General features: G+C 27.1%; 1 protein-coding gene across 1 annotated transcript in view; it reads left to right on the top strand.

Moving 5' to 3' along the window:
- LOC136988194 (progestin and adipoQ receptor family member 4) overlaps positions 1-22,680 on the top strand; it is a 47,876-nt gene extending 25,196 nt beyond the window's left edge. Inside the window, exons 2-5 of the mRNA XM_067286029.1 lie at positions 1,242-1,460; positions 9,007-9,224; positions 9,310-9,510; positions 22,462-22,680. Coding sequence (XP_067142130.1) covers positions 1,242-1,460; positions 9,007-9,224; positions 9,310-9,510; positions 22,462-22,491 — 668 coding nt within the window. The 3' untranslated portion in view covers positions 22,492-22,680. The remainder of the gene's footprint in view (positions 1-1,241; positions 1,461-9,006; positions 9,225-9,309; positions 9,511-22,461) is intronic.
- Positions 22,681-23,194: the final 514 nt, after the last annotated feature.

Genomic DNA, 23,194 nt, shown 5'->3' with positions numbered 1-23,194 from the left:
GTGCCTGACCGGGTCGCGGTGAATCCCTTGTCTCGTGTTGATCGTTGCTAAACATTCTCGCCCACCTCGTCACCGTGGGCTTCGACACACACGTGTCACCATACACAGCCAGCATGCTGCGATGAATACCCACTGGCTTACACCCTTCCAGTGTTAAAAACTTAATTACAGCTTGCTGATCTGTTTTGGATGCAGTTGCATCCACACCAGCCATCTTTAAATGAATGCCACGTCCTTACAAATGAAGTTATCACAAATCTGGTTGCACATGTGCATGCGTGGTACATAAACCTTTACTATTGCGTTTGTTTCACGAAAATACATTGAAAACTGTTCACATGCGACGCTTCGAATCACTTTCATTTGAACACGCCTTGTATATAGATATATGTTTTTATAGTTTTTAATGTGTTTTCTATGGGGCATGAAGGAATTTAAGTTAATTTTTTGTTATTCTAGAATAACAAGAAATTAATTTTAATTCCTTTAATACTTATTCTAGAATAAGTATTTTTATTTTACGTGTTAATAAACAGCAGGGTGTTTTTTAAACTATGTTTCTGTAATATTTTGCCTTTTTACTTGTAACTCTTACACATTAGCTCATAAAAATTAGCAGTTTTTTTATTTTACTATTGAGGGTTAATTAAATTTTCATTAGAATTATCTGACAGTAACTGAACATTAAGGACTACTAATTACTTAATTAATAATATAAAACTTACTTGAAAATGCCAACAGATGATTGCATGATGCTACAATTACATCCACTGCCATCTATTGACACCAGAACACACTGCTAAGCTTTGTCCACAGGGAAACAAGCAAGTAGGTTTTAGAAATATGCAATATTTGTAGGGCACTAGGCTACTACATTTAGATAACTTACTACTTTTTGGACATTTTAAAAATAATTTGGGCTATATTTTAAGGAATTCTGCTTTACTTTTTATAAAATCTATCTGGTAACCTATGAGGTTCTCACCAGATACATGCTGTTTATCCGCAGTTACTTTTAATATATTTTATTATATATTAATTAAATTTATCTTGGTTTTAACAGTTTTATATAAATCTATTTTGACAAATTTTGGTTTAGAATAACTTTAAATGAAATGTTTTATTTTAAAATTTAAAATTTTTTTCTTAAATAGATGTATTAAATTTTAATGATGAATGTAACTGTTATATTTAATTTATGCAGTGAGTGCTTACACACACATTTTTAAACTTACTTGTAGGTATACCACTTATATATGCAGTATGGAAGGTTCCTGAGCTATTACCACAACAGTTTAATGAAATGCCTATCTTACCATATCTTCACATTGCTGCTATTATAGCACCATGGCTTGGAAGTTCTGTATACCATTTATTTATGAATCATATAAGTGGATTTAAAACTTATTCACGTTTACTACAATGGGATGTTGTTGGAGTTTGGGTAACTCAAAGTTGTGGTAAGTTATTCAATTTTTTTATTTTAAGAAAACTTTTAAAATCTATCTCTACATTTATTAATTTCATGAAAATGACATTTTATGACTCAGATGTAATTTATTTTAAAACTTGTAAAATATTTTTTTATATATAAATATCATCTGTGCATAAATTAAAAATCTCTTAGCTATCATATATATACTATTGTGATCAAAAAGTATCTGAAATGGTTCATTTAAAATGTGTGTATGCAAGAGCTGTTGTATTTTTTTTTTCTGTTGTTTGGTATGATCTTCATTGACATCTACAGCAATCCATATGTCATTATTTGTATTCATTTGCAAATAAATGCTTGTTTTGTGGGTAGAGACAAGATAATGAACATAAGTTTGTCAAAAGTGCTAGCAAAAATAAAAAACTTAACACCACACTTAGTGTATATATTTACTTTCTTTTTATGTGATATTTGGCATGAGGTTCAAGTTGTATTATGAAACAACTTTTTATTTCAGGAAGCTTTTTAGTGGTTTCATCAATTCCATGTTTTACAACATTAGCTATAGCATATTGACAATAGCCAATTGCAGTAGCAATTGGCTACTGCAATGTGGCATGTTTCTTGTTTTCTCAATGATTATTACAAGTAATGTACAGTATCTCTTTGTATGCTATATGTGAATGTTTGATATAACTTCATTTGCATACTTTCTCCCATGATTGTGCATGAAATTTTGTCTCTATAAAATTTTGATATTTTTTTTAATACAGGAAGTCCTTGTTAGTTCAAAATTCAAGGGATGAAATAATTGCTACTTTAAATTATCAAGATTTACATCTTTCTGTACAATATGTTAAATGCCATGTAACTGATGTAGTTTATTAATCAAACAGAATACAGCTAGGCAGCGCCGGATTAAGCCTCTAGCGGGCCCTAGACAAAATTTAAATTGGGGCCCCATTTAAATAAGTTGCTTCTAAACAAATCTTATATAATGTGACATTAGAGTAGCTAGCATGGGTGACACCCGGTGCGTATATCGTGGTGTCATCCCAAGTCACACCGTAGTGTCACCCTTTTTAACTCTTTTATAAAACACTATTGAATTGTAATATCTTCGCACTCGAGCAACTTGAACGCTATATCGAATATGCGATGTCGCAACGTATAAGTTTAGATTTAGAAAATAAATCATAATCATACATCAGTACTACCACGAGAGGCGGCCCTAGGAATATTTCTAGATGGTGCGAGAGATCCCGTAGCGTACATTACTTCTGACGCACGGGTGGCTGTTGACCTTTTTTTTTTTGTTTTTTTTTAGGTAATGGCTAGTCGAGCGGAGCTTAGTAGGAATTGTCAAATACAGCCTTTTCTGTCCTATCGAATTTCTTACGTAATTTTTAACTCGTTTTGAAACGGAGAAATCTTTTGCACTGAAGCCGGGCCCCTCCGAATTACGGGCCCTAGACATTTGTCTACTTTGCCTATTCGATAATCCGGCCCTGCAGCTAGGTACACAGAATGCTATTTTCATTAATTAATAATTATTAATAATAATATAAATAAACTGCAGATAAACAGCATATCTGGTGAGAACCTCACAGGTTGCAAGATAAATTTTATAAAAAGTAAAGCATAATTCCTTTAAATGTAGCCAAAATTATTTTTAAAGTAACCCAAAAAGTGGTAAGTTGCCCAAATCTAGTAGCCTAGAGCCCTACAAATATCTCCATCTGCTACTTGTAGCCCAATTTCACAATCCCAAAACACAGCTGTATTTTATGAGATAGGAGAAAAAAGGGCAGTTTATGGATAAGGTCACACCTGAAAATGTTTTACTGTAAAAACAAATCATGTTGACCAGATTAGAGATGTTTTTGGTCTGTCATTCTCTTACAGTATGGAAACACTTCGATTTAAACAAATGAGTTAACTTACACATATTACAGTTCAAACGGTATTTTTACTTCAAATTTCGAAGTATCCGTATTTTGAACTAATCAAATTCCTTACATGTAAAGCTCTATGTTTCCGGCCAGGACAAATAGTACAGTTACAAACTAATGGGATTTAGAACTATCTGAGTTTGAATTAATAAGGATTTCCTTATTTGTTTTCAAATAATTTGTGAGTATAAAACTATTTAACATATTAAAATAGTAGATATAATTAATCATTTTATTATCATTTCATTTAAACAATTTATTTATTTACAGTCTAAAAATATTACTTGAACTTTATTTTATTAACTTTATTTTATTTTATTATTATATTAAATATTACTTGAACTTTTTTTATTTAGCACTATATTCTTAAAATTATCTACCAGTTGGCACTTAATAGCTTTTTATCATATTCATTATCTTAAACAGATTTAAAACATTTTTTTATTAAAAAACCTATTAAAAAAGTACAGAGCAAAGGTTTAAAATGTAGATGTGAACAAAAAAGAAGCAATATGTACTATAAGTACAGTATTCTACAATAAACTGGTGCCAAAAACAAGGCCCATGACATGGGCACATAGCTTGCCTGAGAATACAATGTTGTCAGAAGAGACACCGCAAGACAAGGGCACATAGCCTGCCTGCAAAACAAAAGTTCGGGAGACAAGAGTACAGAGCCAGCCTAACGCGAGTTGGTCAATCTTAGGGCCTGCGGCCTGTGGCCTGTTTTTGTGAGGGTGGAGCTGATGGTTAGAAGGTTGACGTTGTTGGTAGGAGAGTGTTTGGCCATGATTTAGGTGGTTATGTATATTTGGCAGCTCCAGCAAATACAGTCAGTCACCATGAGTTTTGTCATGGTTTGAGTGTATTTCCTGTTAATACCCAGTCTTAGGGTTGCCACCTCATAACTCAGTCTCTCCTGGAGACGATGATTTAAGAAACCAAAAAAAAACCCCTGGACGTTTCCATATAAGTCTCAGGAGATGAAGGGTCTAAAGTGGGGTGAATACTAGCTGGCCGTATATTTCTAAATATTTTAAAAAAATTACACTTTTTATTGCGATTTCCGCCCCCCGATTTAATTAAATGTATATATGATAAAATCTATTAATTAAAAAAATTAAAAAACTATTGGATGTCGTTTTTGACTTCAGAAAGTAGCTTTAAATAACTTTACCAAAGTAAAATTTGTGCACTAGAATTTTAGAACGATGAATGATATTCGATTTAAAAAATCCCATAAAAAACAATTAAGTGTTAATCGTGCATCATTAAAGGTTGATTAGTGTCGCAATAAAATTTTTCCGTGCAGGTAAAAAGTTTTGGAAAAATTTGGAGACCAAAAAACATCTGAAAATCAAAAAAAATATATATATATATGTTACAGTCAAAACCCGTTTTTAGTTAGAACTAGTTAGGGTTTTAACAAAGACATCCAGTATAAACTAGTTAAAATGCATCCTAACTAAAAACTGGTTTTGACTGCAACATATAGAGTGATTCGGGGTAAGATGGTAAGCAGGGAAGATGTCTACTTTTTGATATTTTTTAACAGTGACGTCAGATATTGTCCTGTGTTTGTATGATGAAGCGTTGGGCCAATATTGAGTGCGGAAAGCTGTAGTTTGCTACTGATACCTCATTTTCTACATTCGAGAAGAATAAAAGCAAGATAAGAAGGAAGTTTTTGTTGTGAAATGTTTCTAGAATTATTTTAAAACTAAAAGTTAAAATAGAATTTATTAAAAATTGCGAAAAACAATTAATGTGTGATGTAGTTAAGGTTCTAAAGTTTCCATTGTGAGCTACTGCCGATCCCAATCAGACATGCTCCAACACGTACAAGGTAGGCATCTTACCCTGACAAATGGAAAAGATGCCACATTTTTCATGGGGTAATATGCCTATTTTTTGTTAATTGAATTCCAATATGCCTATTTTTAATAAATTTTTGTTTTCTTGTTTTATTGCAGGATATGCATAGAAATTATATAAGGACTTCTCAGAAAGGTTTTTGGACTGAAAAAAGCTTTCAGCTAGCTATAGAGCATGTTAGAATGGGCGGGAACTTAACAATATTTATACTGTGCTGTTATACTTACTATGAAGTACTTTGTACTACATATGCAATAAATTAAATTTGGTTAAGATATTCAAAAATTAATTTTATGCAATTATATTTGTTATCTTACCCTAATGGCATTTGGCATCTCACCCGGATATTTAGGGTGAGATGCCTAAAATGCCAGACGGTAAAAAAGTCGTCATTGCAAACACAATATACAATTATTTTTCATATACTCCAAAGTTATTTTGAAAAACATGCTCAAGAATATGATATTTTCATTAGACGCCTCCAAAACCCAAATTATCTCTATAATTTCCTTCATAAGCAAAATGTTAGGCATCTTTCCCTGAATCACTATACATAACTTTATTTATTTCCTCCAAACATATTTATATAGCTAAAATTAGTTTTATCTAAAATCAGAACATGTACAGCAGTAAATTAACTAGACAAAACCCATTTTGTCTAGTTAAAACTAGAATTTACTGCTAGTCAAAAATGAATTTGAGTTAAAACTAGTTTTAACTATTAATAGATAAAACGGGTTTTAACAAAGACATCCAGTATAAACCAGTTAAAACGCGTTCTAACTAAAAATGGGTTTTGACTGTAACATATATATATACATATATATATTTTTGAGGGTCAACAGAACCGTTTGTTATGTAATGCTATTTAGCCTGCTCGAGACTGACTAGAGTGTGGGACGATAGGAGTAACTATATTCTATAACTTACCATTAATCATCAACCAACACAAACACTGATTATCAAACTGTCCCCTATGTAAGCTATGTCATGTCACTCTCAATAGACATCTCTTGACAGAACAGTCACAAGAGAAAGTACAACTACATAGCATGCAGCAGCATTGCGCCTATGTCAGTTATAGACATTATGTATGTAAGCCAATGACCACCACACTAGTAATTAGGTACACAGGGAAGAAATATACACAACGATTTGCATATAATTTTGTACATATTCATTTCAATTTGCACAACCCGGAGAAATAGTAATTAACTCCGGAGCCCGGAGATAACTCACTGAATTCCAGAGTCTTTGGGTCAAACCCGGATAGGTAACAACCCTACCCAGTCTTTGTAGTACTGCAACTCAAAATAGGTCCCTTGGTTTGGAAATTATGAGTCATCTGGCCTACAGTCCAAATCTGTTGATATGAAATTATCACCTGTTTGGCTCTTTGAAGGAAGCCTTAGCAGACAAGAGATTCATCCAGAATCTTGAAATCAGAAAGTTTATCATGCAGTGGTTCTGATATCAACCAAAAGATCTTCATTTTGCAGGCATAGTGTCATTGCCAAAATGATGGGAGAAATATCAGTATGTGGTGGGGAGGAGTGTCAGGGAATATCTAGAGAAAGAAACATAAGTTGGGACTATGTATGCATACAGTTCCATCACCATTACTGAAATTCTGGACAGAAGTTGAACTGCCCTCATATATTATAAACATTATTATGCTGCAGAGAACATATTTTTTGTAGATTTTGTATTTGAAGTGTTTGCTACAAAAAGCACTTTTTTAAGTACTTTAAAATATAAATTAAAGAAAAAACATTTTAAAAGAAATTATTTTATCAAATATTATGCCTATCTTACTACATTTGAACTAGCCAACTGAGTTCTGAAAATGGTATTATTATAATTATTTTTCTTGTAGTTTCTCATTCGTTATTTTATTGGTTTTGTCACAAACTGTTCAACAGTATCTTTTTAGGATTATACATATACTAATAGATTTGAACCAAGCAATATTAAAATCTCATATTTCATATTCAAATAGTTTTATTATAGACTATCTAGCTGGATGTATGTTACTTTTCTCATCCATTAAGAATATGTAAGTGAGTTTCTTATAATGACTACCATAAAAAGTATTTCTCATAATTACTGTTCATAAACAACAGCCATAGTATATGGGAAATCTGTATTGAGATAAAGAGTATTCATGAGAACTTATCTAAAGATATCAAATGAAATTATAGATAGCTATTATAAAATGTTATTTTAAGAAAGCATATTATAACTGATGCTAGTTTAATTACAACTTTTTGATTAAATTTTCCAAAAATTATGTACAATTTTCAACAATTGAATAAATATATATTTCAATATCAAAAATTATTTATTATGATATAACTTATATTTACAAAATAGAATTCATATCACAATAAATAAGTAGAGATAAGTGTATCAAGGACTATCATTTTAGACCTCAAAATTCTAATGATTTTAAGCAGTGTTTATCAGATCTTTATTGAATACATCTTATCTAGAATGTTTGGATGAGAAAGGGAGGAAAAAAGGTGACAAAATTTAAAACAAAAGATGCTTCTAGTTTAAAGAAAACTAGTAAATTAAAAAGAAAACAGATGTCATAATGTGTGAAGCACCTCCTATGCTTCTGCACCATTTGACTGAAGGATTGACATTGCTTTGGCAATGACTACGTTAGGATAGCTGACACCGCACAACAACTAGGGCTGTTTTTGTTTAATCTCAGTGTTGTTGTTGTTGTCAGGTCATGGGAATGGACATGTGCACAGGCGATTGGTTTGGGATGGAAGAGATTTGAGAGATGGTGAGTCATGTAGAGGTTGGAGAGATGGTGCATTACAAGTGAACCACTCTGAGGTCATGTTAACAACTAATAACTGTTTAATTTCAAAGAAAAAGAGTACAATAGTATAATAGTACAAGAGTATATTGAATTAATGGATCTATAACGTAAGTGGTTGTGAGAGAGAAAGTTTACAATAAATCACACATTGGTGTAAATACCTGGGGTTTGGTGAGATCTTCTAAAAGAATACATGAAGATGATGGGTTGGACTGTCCATTACTTCATTTGTCACTGGAGAGGGTCGGCATGTTGGGAACATTTGAAATATGGTGGTGTATTCCTGTTGCAATTGAGGCTATTCTATATTCAGAGATGACTGTGACTCGTATTCAGAGGCACAGAGTTCTATGTTGGTTGAGAAACAGGTGATGACTTGTTGAGTTGGGGAGAAATGGGTGGTGACTGCTTTGTTTGCCGTCAATTCCGATATTAAAATGTAGCACATGGCCGGGAAGTCAAAGGATCATGGGAAAGCATCGCCTTTGCTGCCGAGAACATGCAAATTGAGAAGTTCTCAGGTGTAAAGGATAATCAATGTTAGTTGTCAAAATAGGTATGATGAAATCAAAGAAAGGGTTCTCACAGATTAATAGTTTTGTTCAAAATTCTATATTTTTTAAATTTTGTATTAAGTAAATTTAATGTAGTTATTTTCTTTACGACATTTTATAAAAAATTTTATTTATCAGCCATGGTTATCTGATTGATTATTTGATGAATTTTGATAAATAATCAAATTTTGAACAAGTAAAAATAGTATATTTTTGAATATTTTTAGTTTTTAACTTTGAAATTAGATAAAATATAATTAAATCTATTTTGAAGATTTATTTTTATACAGTCTAAACTAAAATATAAAATTAATCTTAAAATATTACATATATAAAATTGATTTGGCATTTCAGGTGGATTAACTACAATTTATACTGGAGTTTCTTGTTTGCCTTATATACTTCAATTAGTTTTTCTTGGAATTTATGTTTGTTTTTGCCTGAGAGCTCTTCAAGTTGCTGTATTTGCATGTGGACCATGGCAAAGAAGGCAGAGTTTTGCTATATTATTTCTTATTAGAATGGTGGTGCTAATACTTAGAATGACTCCATATGGAGGAGGACATCCAGAGGTACATTTTCTGTATTTAAATTATTATTGAATTACAAACAACAACAGTTTTGTCTCATGAAATATTCATTTTTAACTCTGAATAGGCTATATATCATGTTATAATGCAAGATCTGTTATCTTTGATTGGTGCAGTTATTAGTGCAGTAAGAATTCCAGAAAGATGGCTACCTGGAAGATTTGATTATATTTTTAATAGTCACAATATCATGCATGTTATTGTGGTAATTGGTGCTGTACACATGCACTGGGCTGTAGAAAAAGACATTGGATGGATGATAAAGAGAGTATGTGATTGAAAATCATTTATCATAGGAAAATTGTTATATATTTTAGACATCTAGAAGTAATTTATTCACATTCCAGCAAATTCCATAATAAACAGTAGTATTTATTTTGAAATTGAAATTAGTATATTTACTATATATAAATATTATTAAAAATAGAAGACATTTCATCATTAAAACATTAAAATATCAGGATTATAAAAATAGAAATATTAGTTATTACAGGGACAAATGCAATTATATCTGTGATAATATAACATATATACATATATATTTATATATATTATGACTATTTCTCTCTTAATTATTAATATAGTAGAGAATAATATATTACTCTGTTATATTAATTGAATAGAGAAAGTATTTTTCAATTATTTTATCATATCATTTCACCAATATATTTCATTAAAACTTTGATACAAACTTTTAGTGGGACCAAATATCCCATTAATAATAATGATTACTAATATTATAGTATATATATATATATATAAATATATATAAATATTTCAGATATTTTAGGGGTTTTTCTTAATATCATATATCATATAGCATTAGTTTCTTTAAAATATATATATATTTTTTAAAACTAAATTTGCACTTTTAAAAAATATATTAATAATTTAGATTTATACTAGATTTATAGATAACACAGCATTGTTAATAGTATTTAAATAATTGTTCTAAACTCTACATATTTTGTGTATGTTTATGTATTCATTAAAAAAATTTCCATAAATTTTCTGTTGTAATGTTGTTTCTTCTTGGTTCCAATATAAATTCTTTCTGTTTACTAATTATTTTTTTTTTAATCAGTGATTATACTCTGATTAAAATGAAAAAATCCATAAAGAAGAAATAATTGAATACTGCCATCTGATGTCAATTTGATTATTAATGTATGTACTGTACAGTACATATATATTTATAATCCGTGCAGTTTAAGCAAAAAACAAAATTTCATTAATTTACTCGCAAATTTACAAGTAGAAAAATTTTTTTGCATTTAAATTACATAGAAATAACTTATAGTATTTTGCTTTAGATTTAAGTTTTCTAAAATTACTTATTTTAACAAATTATTTTTACTATATTTATAAATTTATAATCTCTGTTTTATTTGTAAACTTAATGGTCATCTTTAATTGATATTTTTATTATTTTTTAATGCATATCACTGTTATAAATACAAGTGTAGAAATAATAGTAATAATAATAACATAATATCTTATATTTATATAAAAGTATCAGTGAAATTTTAAAATAAATATATATGATAAGATACAACAAATTAATAAAAGTAATCATTAAGATAAAATTCATATGTAAAACGTATGTATGAAATATTGTAATGTTGTTGATTTATATATATATGATAAAAGAAATAAAATAGATTCAAAATGAATATGTATTAATAAAATATATATATATATATGATTTATATATTTCTAACATAAGTTAAGAAATAAATTTATTAATTTGTAATTTAAAATGAATAAAATGCAGACCCAATAACTTAAAAAACTGATTCTTTATGGCAAAAATATATGAAACTAATATAATATATCAGTATTTTTCAACACTTTGGTTTTATATTCATATTCATATTTAATGTTTTTACAATATTTTAAGATAAATGTTTTTACATTCAAAAAAAACAGAACAGTAAATATTTATTGAATTCAAGTTGAATAACAAATTGAAAAAATAAAAAATTAAAGTACAGTACATTTAGATGTTGTCTCAATTTAAACAGCTAACACTTTCACATTTATGATGATGTGCAAATAAAAATAATATATATCTAAAGCAAAATACTACAATATCAACTGATACTGTGACTTTCAGGATTTAATTTTCAAAAATAAAACATTCTAAATAATCTTAACTTTATAAAAAATTATAATGGAGTGAATTTAATATTATTACTTGCTTTTAGCTTAAAAACTTTTAAAAACAACATGAACATTTTTGGTTTTTTAAAAGCTTTCAAGCTAAAAGCAACAAATAATCTTAACCTTATTATATAAGTTAATTTTAAGAAATTATGGATTTTACCCAAGGAATATTTTAAATAAAAATTTTAAAATATTGGTTAACATTGCTTTTAACAAATAAACTAATTTAATAATACTTTTATTATTAATAAAAGGAAGAACTATTAAATGTAAATTAAGAAGTAAATGTGAAAATGATGTTTTGATTATTATTAGCATTGCCATCGAATGATATAAATAGATATATGCATATTGGTAATTGATTAAATATTGATCTGAAAAATAATGAGACAAAAAGTACAGAATATTTCTTGGGGTTTAATACACTTTTTAAAAATTCATCTATTATAAGAGTGCAAATAAATAAAAAATAAACATATACTTTTACTTCCCAACAATTAATTTTCATTTTATATTTTATATAAAGTTTTACTCATAAATGACAAATAAATTTAGAAATGAAATTTGTCATATACATAAAAGAAATATAGTACAGAAACATCACACTGATGTTCTTATATCTAGTTCTAATATTTGAATATATATATATATATATATAATGAATATTATAGTAAATATCATATTTACTTGTGCTACAGTTCATGTTGTGTTTTAATCAACTACATGGATCAGAAGCATTTGACACTAACATAGATTTTGTATAAAAAGATGCCACAGAGAATTTATTTCTCAAGAAAATTGAAAAGGAAATTGTAAGTTTTAAGGATGCAGACATTTTACCTTATATGAACTTAATGTGTTTCTTGAAAAAATTACAATCTATTGATAAACTTAGTTTTTTCATGTTTCTAGTTTTATTTTAGTATTATTTTCAATCTTTGTTCAAATAAATCAAAAATGTATTTATTTACTGAACAAATTGCTGATATATATATAAAAGCAATTTGCTCAGTATATTTTTTAATAAAGCTTTATATTCTTTCATTAGTGTTTTGATAAACAAAATAACTATTCTTATTAAATTATGAACCCATATGAAAGATTTTACAATTTAGTTTGCATTTTTTTCATTTAAATATTTAATTATTAAATAATATCTGTATATCCATAATTATAACTTAAATTTTTTCATACAAAATAATTATAAATTTAATTATTTAGAGGTAATAGAGATTTTTAAACTTATGTATTTACATTACATTATATATGATATAAAAATAAAATAATAGTTTAAAAAATTTTTTATTCATAAATCCTTATTTTGTAAAGAAAAAATTTTTTAAATTGTTTTTTGCTAGAATTTCACAAAAAGTTTTTATTTTTAGTATAATTATGAGAATTGTTTTATTTATGATTATTATTTATGAATACTGATAATTTTCCTTTAAGTAATATTTTTTTTCCATTATACAGTATAAATTAAAATAATTTCTAATATAATTGAAAAAATTTTCAATTATATTAAAAATTAATAATAAAAATAAAATTGTAATTTTGTTTTTATTAAAATATTAAATTATATAAAGTAAAAGTATCATTTATTAGACTAAATTTCAGAAATATTTTTAACTAGCAGATAAGCCTGATGTTGCTCAGGCAAAAAATAACAACAGCAAAGATTAAGGTTATTAGATTATTTCATATTTATAATCCTTCTAATATTATATTATAGTTTTTGATTTATATTTACAAAAGTTATGTTACATAAGAATTTATCACACTAATCTAACACATTTTAAAAATTCTTTAAATTGTGTACAGCAGAAGAATAAAGGATTTTTAAAATGTGTTAGCTTGGTCATTCAGTGTGATAAATCCTTACGTAAGATTGTAGTTACATAAATCAAATACTATAATATAACAAACATTAAAATGAAAGCTATACAAAGAGTTTGATTATTTCAGCCTACCATTGTCACATTTATCGTGATACTTGGATGGTACAAAATGGCACAATTTCATTAGTCAAGTAAACATCAATTGAAAATACAATGTCTTACATTTTTTAAGATATATTTTTCCTAATGTTAACTCTAAGAAACTGTACCATTCACAGCCAAATATAAAATGGTAATTGCCAATGAATCAAGTTTCATAAAAAACAGACCAAATATTTAAACTTTGCACTCTCAAAAACCACTTCAATCATATTTTGTGCTCGCTGGTAGCCTTATATTATGTAATTTTGCTATTCGAATGCCACCATACCACTAGGAAGAAGGGAGTCTTGTGGAAGAGGGTTGAAGTAAATTCAATCAAAAGTAATCGTTAACCTTTTCCCAGAAGAGAGGGTGGTCAACGAGTATTAATTAATACCAGTCTAGTATTAATATTTGAAAAGTGATCTGTGTTAGACAGGTTGTGATGGCCCCGCATGTGATCAAAGTTGCTAACCTTAATGTTTGAAAGACTTCATATAAAACTTGTTTAAGTAAATATGCTAGAATAATTCCTTTTATGTGATAATAGTGTTTAAATTTTGGCAACAGATTGTATAAATTATGTGGGAAGTATGTTCCTGTAAATATTGCCTTTATGGAAAAACTATTTGGCTGCAATTTGAAAAAATTGTAGACCTGTAAATTCTGACTGTAATTCCCCTGTCTGTTTGTCTGTCCTTCCTTAAATTTGAGAAAGGACTTAGATGAAAGTCAAGACCAGATGTGGAAAGCTTAGGGCAGAAGGCCCAGATTAACTATATAGGAACTTCCTGTTTGGAACTAAAGTAATATTACTTCAATTCAAAATTTTCTCCCCAAACAGAGTTAGATGACTGACATGACTCTATTGCTAACAGGAAAAGTATAATGTACAGAGGCAAGCCACCACTAAAAGAATTGAGAACATTGTGACGAAAAGTTGCAGCTTGGCATTATGATGATATCACAATAAATAACCGCTTGTTAGAATTAGTTTGGTTTATTTAGTTACTGCAATGTAACCACATGAGTGATCTGCCAAGGAAGGAAATTTTTGTCTTAAGATTTTCTATAAAAAAAAACAAACCAAAATTTCTCAATTAAGTGAAGAGTGATTCTAGAAAAGGTTTGACAGGCATACAAAAAGTTTGATTTACTTATATTTGAATCATATACAGTGGAACCTTGCATAACAAGCACCTCGCACAATGAGTATTTCGTATAACGAGCAAAACAAACTGTAAAAATTTGCCATGCTTAATGAGCGATGTTTTGCATAACAAATGATGAGGAGAGAGGGGAAGTCCCGAATTGTGCACATGCAGCATGCTCCATCAGTCTGTGTTTAGCACTCATTCCGCTAGCATCTTGTGTCGCTTGTGATTATGTATTTTTCCAAACTTGTGTTCATACATATTACTTATAAACATCAACAACTGTAGCCCGTTATATAATAAACACACCAAATGATATGCCAAATTCTTGGGTCATTAAATTTAATGACCAATTCCAAATTAAATTTTAGAAATGTCTGAACTAAAAATTAACTATTTATAATTATTAAATTTAATACAAGATGGAAACATAATTGCCCACCTCTAGTCAAATTAATTAATTTCTAATATTTAATTATAGCCTTTACATAACCCAAGAATTTGGCATATCGTTTGGAGTGTTTATCAAACATATTAGCTGTGATTTTTTTTTTTTTTTTTTTTTGTTTCTGCAAATTGAATTCTCTTTCCAGGATGGTTTATTCCACATTAGAAGAAAAGATGATGATTATTCAGTGTATATTGTACAATTTTTTTTCTGAATAAACGTTATACATAAAATATTTGAGCATTTTTTCAGCATGGAATGCATTATCATATTTTACATTAATTTCTATGGGAAAAATTGTTTCACTTAACAAGTGTTTCACATAACGAGTAAGACTCTGGAATGAATTATGCTCGTTAAGTGAGGCTCCACTGTACTATTATATTCTTGAATTATTTTCCTGTTTATTATTATGTAATGCTTAAATAACAATCAGTTTTATTATAATGAAATTTTATTAAACTTTAATTATTTATGAATAATTATAGATTAATAAAAATAAAACTTTTTACATTAATACAATAAGTTTGAATTTACTTTATTTCACTTATAGAATGAATGATGATATCAAGCTATTGAAAAATTTCTCTAAATATGATTTTTAAATAAAAATTAACTCTAAGAATGTAGAAAAAGCTTGTATAGTTTTTATACACTATGATTTTCAATATTTTTTTTTTTAAGTTTGAATTTAGTGTACTATTATCATCTGTTCCAAGCAATAATTCCATAAACAATTATTATGCTTTTGCATCTTTATATTTTCTGTATTATGTTAATGTTTATTATATAAAATGAGAAGAAATTTTTTTTATTTACTTAAATAGTTTGTTTGTTATGATTTTGGCAACATTAAGTTCTTTCACCAAAATATTTAGTGTCAAAGAACAATTTAACAATTTTCTGGCATAAACAAGGACATAAAATCTTTTCAAATGATATCTGTTAGATAATCAGCTCATATAATGTTTTTTTGACCTTTGTTGAAAAGAGAATAATAGTAACACATGCATGCAATACACATGATATACAGTGTTTAATATTTCAGGGATCTTAATTGCACTTTCCATTTTTAATGCAAAATTTGATGCATAATTTTGCATTAATATGATCAAAAATTTTAAATAAGCTTTGACAATTCTTATTATACTTAAATAAAGAACAAAGGTGACTAATTGATTCAAATCTTATTTAAAGTTAGAGATCTGCCTTTCATATGAGTGTGTGTTATAACTATATTATGAAATATACTGTGAAATTGTCTTATTACTTTTCAACTATACTGTGTAAATTATCATTTATAAGCATTGAAAAATGTTAAAAATAACATTGAAATATAGGAGTGTTACTTTTTATTTAAATATTTTTATTAATTTAAAGTTTTTCTAGCTAATTTTATTAAATTGAAAAAAGCCTACTGTAAGATAATGGATTCAGATTACCAACTTTTAGGAAATTTTCTTAATGTTTTGCAGGCTAAATTAATCTAACCTCTCTTGCTGATGGAATTTAATTAATATTTGGCTAAAGTGTTTCCTCTCAGTTTGAATAACTTAGTGTTTAAAACCTATTTTCTTAATTCAAAATTTCGACAAGTTATGATAAATGAAAATGACTACCAAACTAAATAAACTCTTAATGATTTCCATAAATATTTAGAATTCTGTACTTATAGAATATCTAGCCAAATATAATACTTAATTTAAAAATCTTTTAAATTTTTGTATTAAAAACATAATAATAATAATATTTTCTTTAATATTTTTACAACTGATAAACAAAATTATCAGAATAACAAATTTATAATAGATTAGTTTTTGTTATTTTATTGTTGGTTTTTACATTTTAAAATCTTGTATTTATTTTTAAAATGATTGATTGATAAATTTTTTTTTTATTTAATCCAATGAATTGATTAAAATTTTATAATTTAATTTTTTTCATTTTGAAAATAAATTTTCAAAATGAAAAAAAATGATCAAAATGATATTCTTGATTTTTATTATAATCAGAACTACAGTGTATCATGTGACATAGGCAAAAGAGCTGTTCAGATGATATGTTTAATGTGATTGCCATCTTGTACAAGCACAGATTCAGATAGGTGGGTACAATTGCAATTTTTGGCAGATGTGAATGCCACAGATCCAGTCCTGCTAAACTTTGTAACCAGTTTTCCACTGGTGGTATGGGAAATTGGTGCTCATTCAGCAAGTTTGCAGTTGGACGCCTCCACCATCTCCTTACAGATTCCCCACCTACAGTTGGATCTTCTTATCAAACATAGTGACTTTTAAAGTACACAATAAAACATTTAATTGTATTTATAGCTATGTATTAAAAAAAATGTAAACCTGTGATTACAATTAAAATTTCTTTAATTTTTTTTTGAAATTCATATTGTGAGAAGTTACCAAAGTAAATTCTTTTTAAGACATTAGTCCCTTTAGAGAGTACTATATATCACTGGGCCAAGATACATGAAATGAATGGTACTGTACTATAATCTGTTGTCTTTGTTGATAATGAACTCGTACTTCAGATAAATGAATCCCAGTTAATTAGGGCTCTACTATATTATAGTTATTAATAGGCTAAATAGCTTAACTTTTATGAAATGAATATGAAACAATTTCTATCTTCTATATTTGTTTTTCACTAACAGATTTTTATCATTCTGTACAATTTTCTTCTATCAAAAGGAAATGAATGCACTCCAATATATTTGAATATCCCAGTACATAATATACTAAAAGGTGGTTCCCAAAAAAAGCAATTAAAGTTTTGCATAGCCAAAAATGATTGTTGTTGATCTTCAATGTAATTCCTCTGACTTTCAAAAACAAGTCCTCCAACAGCTAATGCATTACACAGGAGAGAATATTTTCTCATTTTTATGTGAGCCATTCATATTTCATCTGTGTTGGATTTAAAATGATTATCCTTTAAAAAAAAGTATTTTTTTAAGAGTTCAAAAACTGTGACAGTCACTTGTCACTATATCAGACAAATATGGAAGGAGGGGTAATATCGCAAATAAAATCAATGATATTGCAGAAAAAGTATTGATCACCCTATGCTGAAATTGTTAGTGGATGCTTCTTAAATATTAACTGGATCAAATATAAACAGAGAGATAGTGATATGTTAATGCATTATCTGAAGCCAACAATTTAAATGAAACCTTGTGGTTTTCCATCATTAGTGTCTGCCTGCACTATGACAATGTGAGTACTCATACAGCCAGCCATACTGTTTACATTAGTTATGAAATTTGAGATTGTTTGTGTCTTGAATACAACCACATATCTCTAATGAATATTATTTAAAAAATTTGAAAAGAAGTGTGTGTTTAAGAGATCATTGGTGTAATGGTTTTTTCACAGTTATACTAGTATTTAGTTTGCATTAAACATTTCATACTGCAATTGTGTGAATTTTTTCTGATTCAATCCATTAAAAGTTGACAAATGACCATTCACTTTTTGGCTAGCATTATGATAAGAAAATGTCTTCTCTTATGGAATCCATGAGTTAGCAATCTGTTGGAGGATTTATGTTAATGTTATAAGGATTAAATTGAAGATTGCCAGAAATCATCTTTGGTTATTTAGGATTCAGGCAATCAAAAGTTTTTATTTTTCTCTGATTTTCATTTGAATCACTTTTGTATATTTTCAAAATTCATAGTTTTTTTTAAATGTTAATTAATAATTATTTTCATATATTCTTTCTTTATTATCATTTTATTTATTTAGTTTTTGAAAAATATTTTCAAAGAAATCAAATTTAATAGATGAAGCAAGCAAAATATGATAGATACTTCTTCAAGGGCCATCTCTATTCCAAAGGTTGGCAATTATCATAGCTGTCTTCTCTTTTGACACTGCTGCTCTGATAAGTTGGCTGGAAGTACATTCATACCATTGTCTCAAGTTGCTCAGCCATGATATTCTTCTCCTTCCTGTACTTCTATCTTTTATTTTTCCTTGAATTATCACTTGCATCAGATTGTAGTTCTCTCCTCTACAAATAGCTACAAGTAATACTTTTCAATGCCTGTTCTGAAGAAATAATAAAAAGAGCCATAGAAGATGAAACAGCTGGCATAAAAGTAAACAGAACAATCATCAATAACATTAGATATGCAGATGACACAGTCCTGCTGGCAAAATCTCTTCATGATCATCTGAGATTGCTACCCTGTCTTATTACCCTTTTAATATTAATACTGTTTGAAGTTTCATTCCCAACACTTACTGTTGCTTGTTGGTTGCAGTATAAACAGATACTTCTACAGTCCTTTTAAAATTATGTTTATTTCTGAAATGATAATATATCCATTAAGATTTTTGTTCTTAGTCAAATTATCACTTGAAACAATATCAAGAAATTTGATATACTATGATGAAAACATTTATCTGTGGGTAGGATTAGATTGTATTTTTTTGTACAGTATCAGCAAAAGTGAGTTATATATCTAACCTCAGTTTTGCCTGTATAGAACTTGTCTAATTTGTAATGAAATTAGTCATTATGGGTGAGAGATGGAAAATGCTGCCTAATTTGAATTATTCATGAAAAATTATTATCCTGTTAGATTGTTTGGATTTTTACAGTGATAGGAGAATATTTTTAAAAATATGTATTATGTAAGTGAACATTAATAACAATAACATTCAATAATAATAATAATTAATAATAAATAATAAAAGAAAAACTGATACATCACAAAAAATGGAGATTTACTGGATTAAATGTTTTTGGTTAAATATAATAATCATCACTAATAAAATATTAAAAACTTTGTTCTTAAATATTACAAAAATAATACACTGTGCTTTCATTCTGTTGTTCTATTTATTATGGTTTTATTTGATTGAATTGCATGAACAGTTCAACCTAAGATTATGGTATAAAATATGAATCTGCAGTATGCAGGACTGATTGATTGTGAATATTGAATTAATTGAAATTAGTATATTTTCAAAAATTTTAATACAGCATTTCAATACATTGAAATGCTATATCAAGAATTTTGTTTTGTTTTGATGAACTTTTTGATGTTATTAATTTAGAGGTGGTTATCTTTAGCTTTGTGCCATGGCTTTACTGTATTTTATGATAAATAAATAAATAAATAAAATATATATATATATATATAATATATATATTATATATATATAATGGTTAATAATATCTAACTTCATATTTTCAAATGTTTCTTAACTAATTTTCTATCTCACTAGACAGATTCTTAAATCAAAAAAAAAAATTTCTCTCTTTCTCTCTCAGTTGAGAGCATATAACTCATCAGAAATTCTATATACTATGTCATAAAATCAATATGTTTGAAGTCAGTTTGAATAAATGTAGTTTTAACTTTTTATGACAAAACTTTTTATGTTAAGTAGAGAAATATTTACAAAAAATATATCATCTGTACAAACATTTCATGTATACTTAATTCATAAAAAAAATCATTGATTTTAAATTTAGAGTGTGTACTAGAAATAATTTACTAATTTTATGTTGAATGTTTCAAAACTTAAAAAAAAAAAAGATACCAAATATCTTAATATTTTCCAAAGTCATTCTTAGCATAAATAACTGAAAATTTCCTAAAAGTACGTAAAAGTTTTAAAAAATCATTAGCTTATTAAGATTTTTATTGCTGCACATTGTGCCTGTAAAAAAATATGCAAATATTTAAGTATAATAGAGTTATGGTAAATGCATTTTTACTGTTAAATAAAGTAATTAATCTAAATAAATAAAAAAACATTATTTTTTACATTTACTTCTGTTTTAAACTCAGTCTTTTATTTACAAATTTACAGAACAACAGGAAAGATAACTGATTTTTAAAACTGAAAAATTAACTTTTAAAGTTGTACTTTTATCTTTTATTCTTTGCTGATGCATGGGACTGCTCATAAATTATGTAATGCAGATATGGGTAGATGGGTATGCAGGCAGTTGTTACCATGTGTTACAAGGGGGTGGGGATGTTTACAAAAACATTACATAATGCTAGGTCAATGCTAGCCTTTAGACAACAGAATGATTCAGTTTTGTTTCTGAACTGTTGCATGCATGTAATTAATGAAATAATGTAATGTTCAGTACTTTTATTCCTTAGTGCAATTAAGGGGAGTGTTTGAAGATATGTGTTATGTAAGTTTGGGGTGGGTATGCTTGAAGGTTTTACAGAATGTTAGTTGAAAAGTACGAAAATAGCATTACATAATTTATGGATGATCCTTGTGGGATCTGAACTAGATTTTTTTATAATTCAGTCACTTACTAGCTTTTAGTATTATTTTGTGCATAAGTATATTTTTAATAAAACAGTTGAAAATTTTTAAACGTAATGTAATATAATGTAGATTTATGAATTTTTCAAATTTTATCATTATGTTTAAGGAAATGATGATGACCTAAAAATGATTAGAAAACTTAAGTCATGAAATGTTTATATTATTGAATTTTATTATGCACAAAATATAATTTTGCTTTTTGCTGTATTTTGATAATCTGTTATAGAAATATAGATTATTTATCTAGAAAAAAATTGAAAAATGTTATGATTTATCCCTTTTGCTTCTATTGTTTTTTAAAAATCTCGATATGTAATCGATTCAAACACCGCTATTTTCTAGGTGGCTGTGATAATTCCTACAAAATAATGGTGTTTGAACTGATCACATATTGAAATTGAAAATGTTATTTTGAAATAGTAAGTTTGAATATTTAGTAATTTTCATCTATTAACTAAATTCTTATTTTATTTGTCATATAAAATAAAATGCATTTTGATAAACTTTCATTTAAATTAGAGCATTAAAGTCACTGGAATATAATGTAAAATTATTATTAAATATTTTAAAAGAAATTAATAGCTTATAATTATTTTATTTAAATAAATAATTTAGTATTAAATGATAATTATTTAGTGTTAAACTGATAAATATAATATATTAATTATAAATGATCCAATTGTTTTAAGGGTTAAGGAAACTTTCTTGATATATTTTTCATTAAAATGTTTTATTATAAATTAAAGCAGTGGTGAGCAACCTTTTTATTTTTGTATGATGGTGATCTTTGGAAAAATTATTACTTGTGGACCAACATCTTAGCAATGGCAAAAACATGTATTTCTATAACTTAAATTATTTTTTATCTAGTAGATAATGAAAAAATGACATTGATTTGTAGTCATTATAGAATTAATGTTGGGGCTTATTTGGAATGCTCTGCAGCATGGAGGTAACTTTAATTTTACATTTCTCACAATGTCCAAATTTGAAAACATTGTTTACAAATATATGTAATAATAAAAAAGTCGTGGTCATCTGTTGTGTGTGTGTTGCTTTTGAGTACTGGAAACTGGCAGCTAGAATTTGAGAAATGTATTATGTTGTAATTTGTTCTTGAGGTTATTATTAATTGTAAATTTATAATCACAGGTTGAACAAAGAAGTTTGAATGGGCACTAAGGCTCACAGGGTTGCTCGTCACTGAATTAAAAGTTTCTTCATTTCACAGTAAAAATGAAGCAAATATAGATAAATTTTACATGTATAAAATGTTATTTACATTATATTGTAACCTTATCAATTTAGATAGTTAAATATCACACACTATTTTTTGCACATTAAATAATAATATACATGGTTTTTAATTATTTGTTAGATGACTTTTTAATGTATTAAATTTTTTAGTATGTTTCACTTTTGTAAATAAATTACATTGTATATAAATTTATTCATATTTATAAAATTGTATATAAAAATTTTACAACTTATTCACATACTTTTATCTATATAATCTATGTATAAAATAATTAAATACAGTCAATGTAGTTTCTATTTTGATTTTTAAATTAAATTTATATTTGGAAATATTATTTTAAAATTGTATATTTAAAACAATTAAAAATAATTTACAATTAATATTTATATTAATAAGCTTTATGTAAAAAAGTCATGCATCGTAAGATTTATAATTGTTAGATTTAATTATCTTAGAATAATCCTAATTTATCTCTGACAAATATATTCAGTTATCATTACTTGAGTTAAAAGTTTCTAAACTTTCATATTAATAAATTTTAAAATTTGAAATCAAGTTAATTCAATAATTTATACACAAGAACGTGATTATTTAAAAATTTAGTTATGTTATGAATGTTTTTTTTTT

Source organism: Centruroides vittatus, unplaced genomic scaffold (assembly GCF_030686945.1).
Source record: "Centruroides vittatus isolate TY-2023 unplaced genomic scaffold, ASM3068694v2 scaffold_324, whole genome shotgun sequence".
NCBI classification, from domain to species: domain Eukaryota; kingdom Metazoa; phylum Arthropoda; class Arachnida; order Scorpiones; family Buthidae; genus Centruroides; species Centruroides vittatus.
Note: the sequence above shows the minus strand (reverse complement) of the source record. Positions and strands in the feature narration are given on the sequence as shown.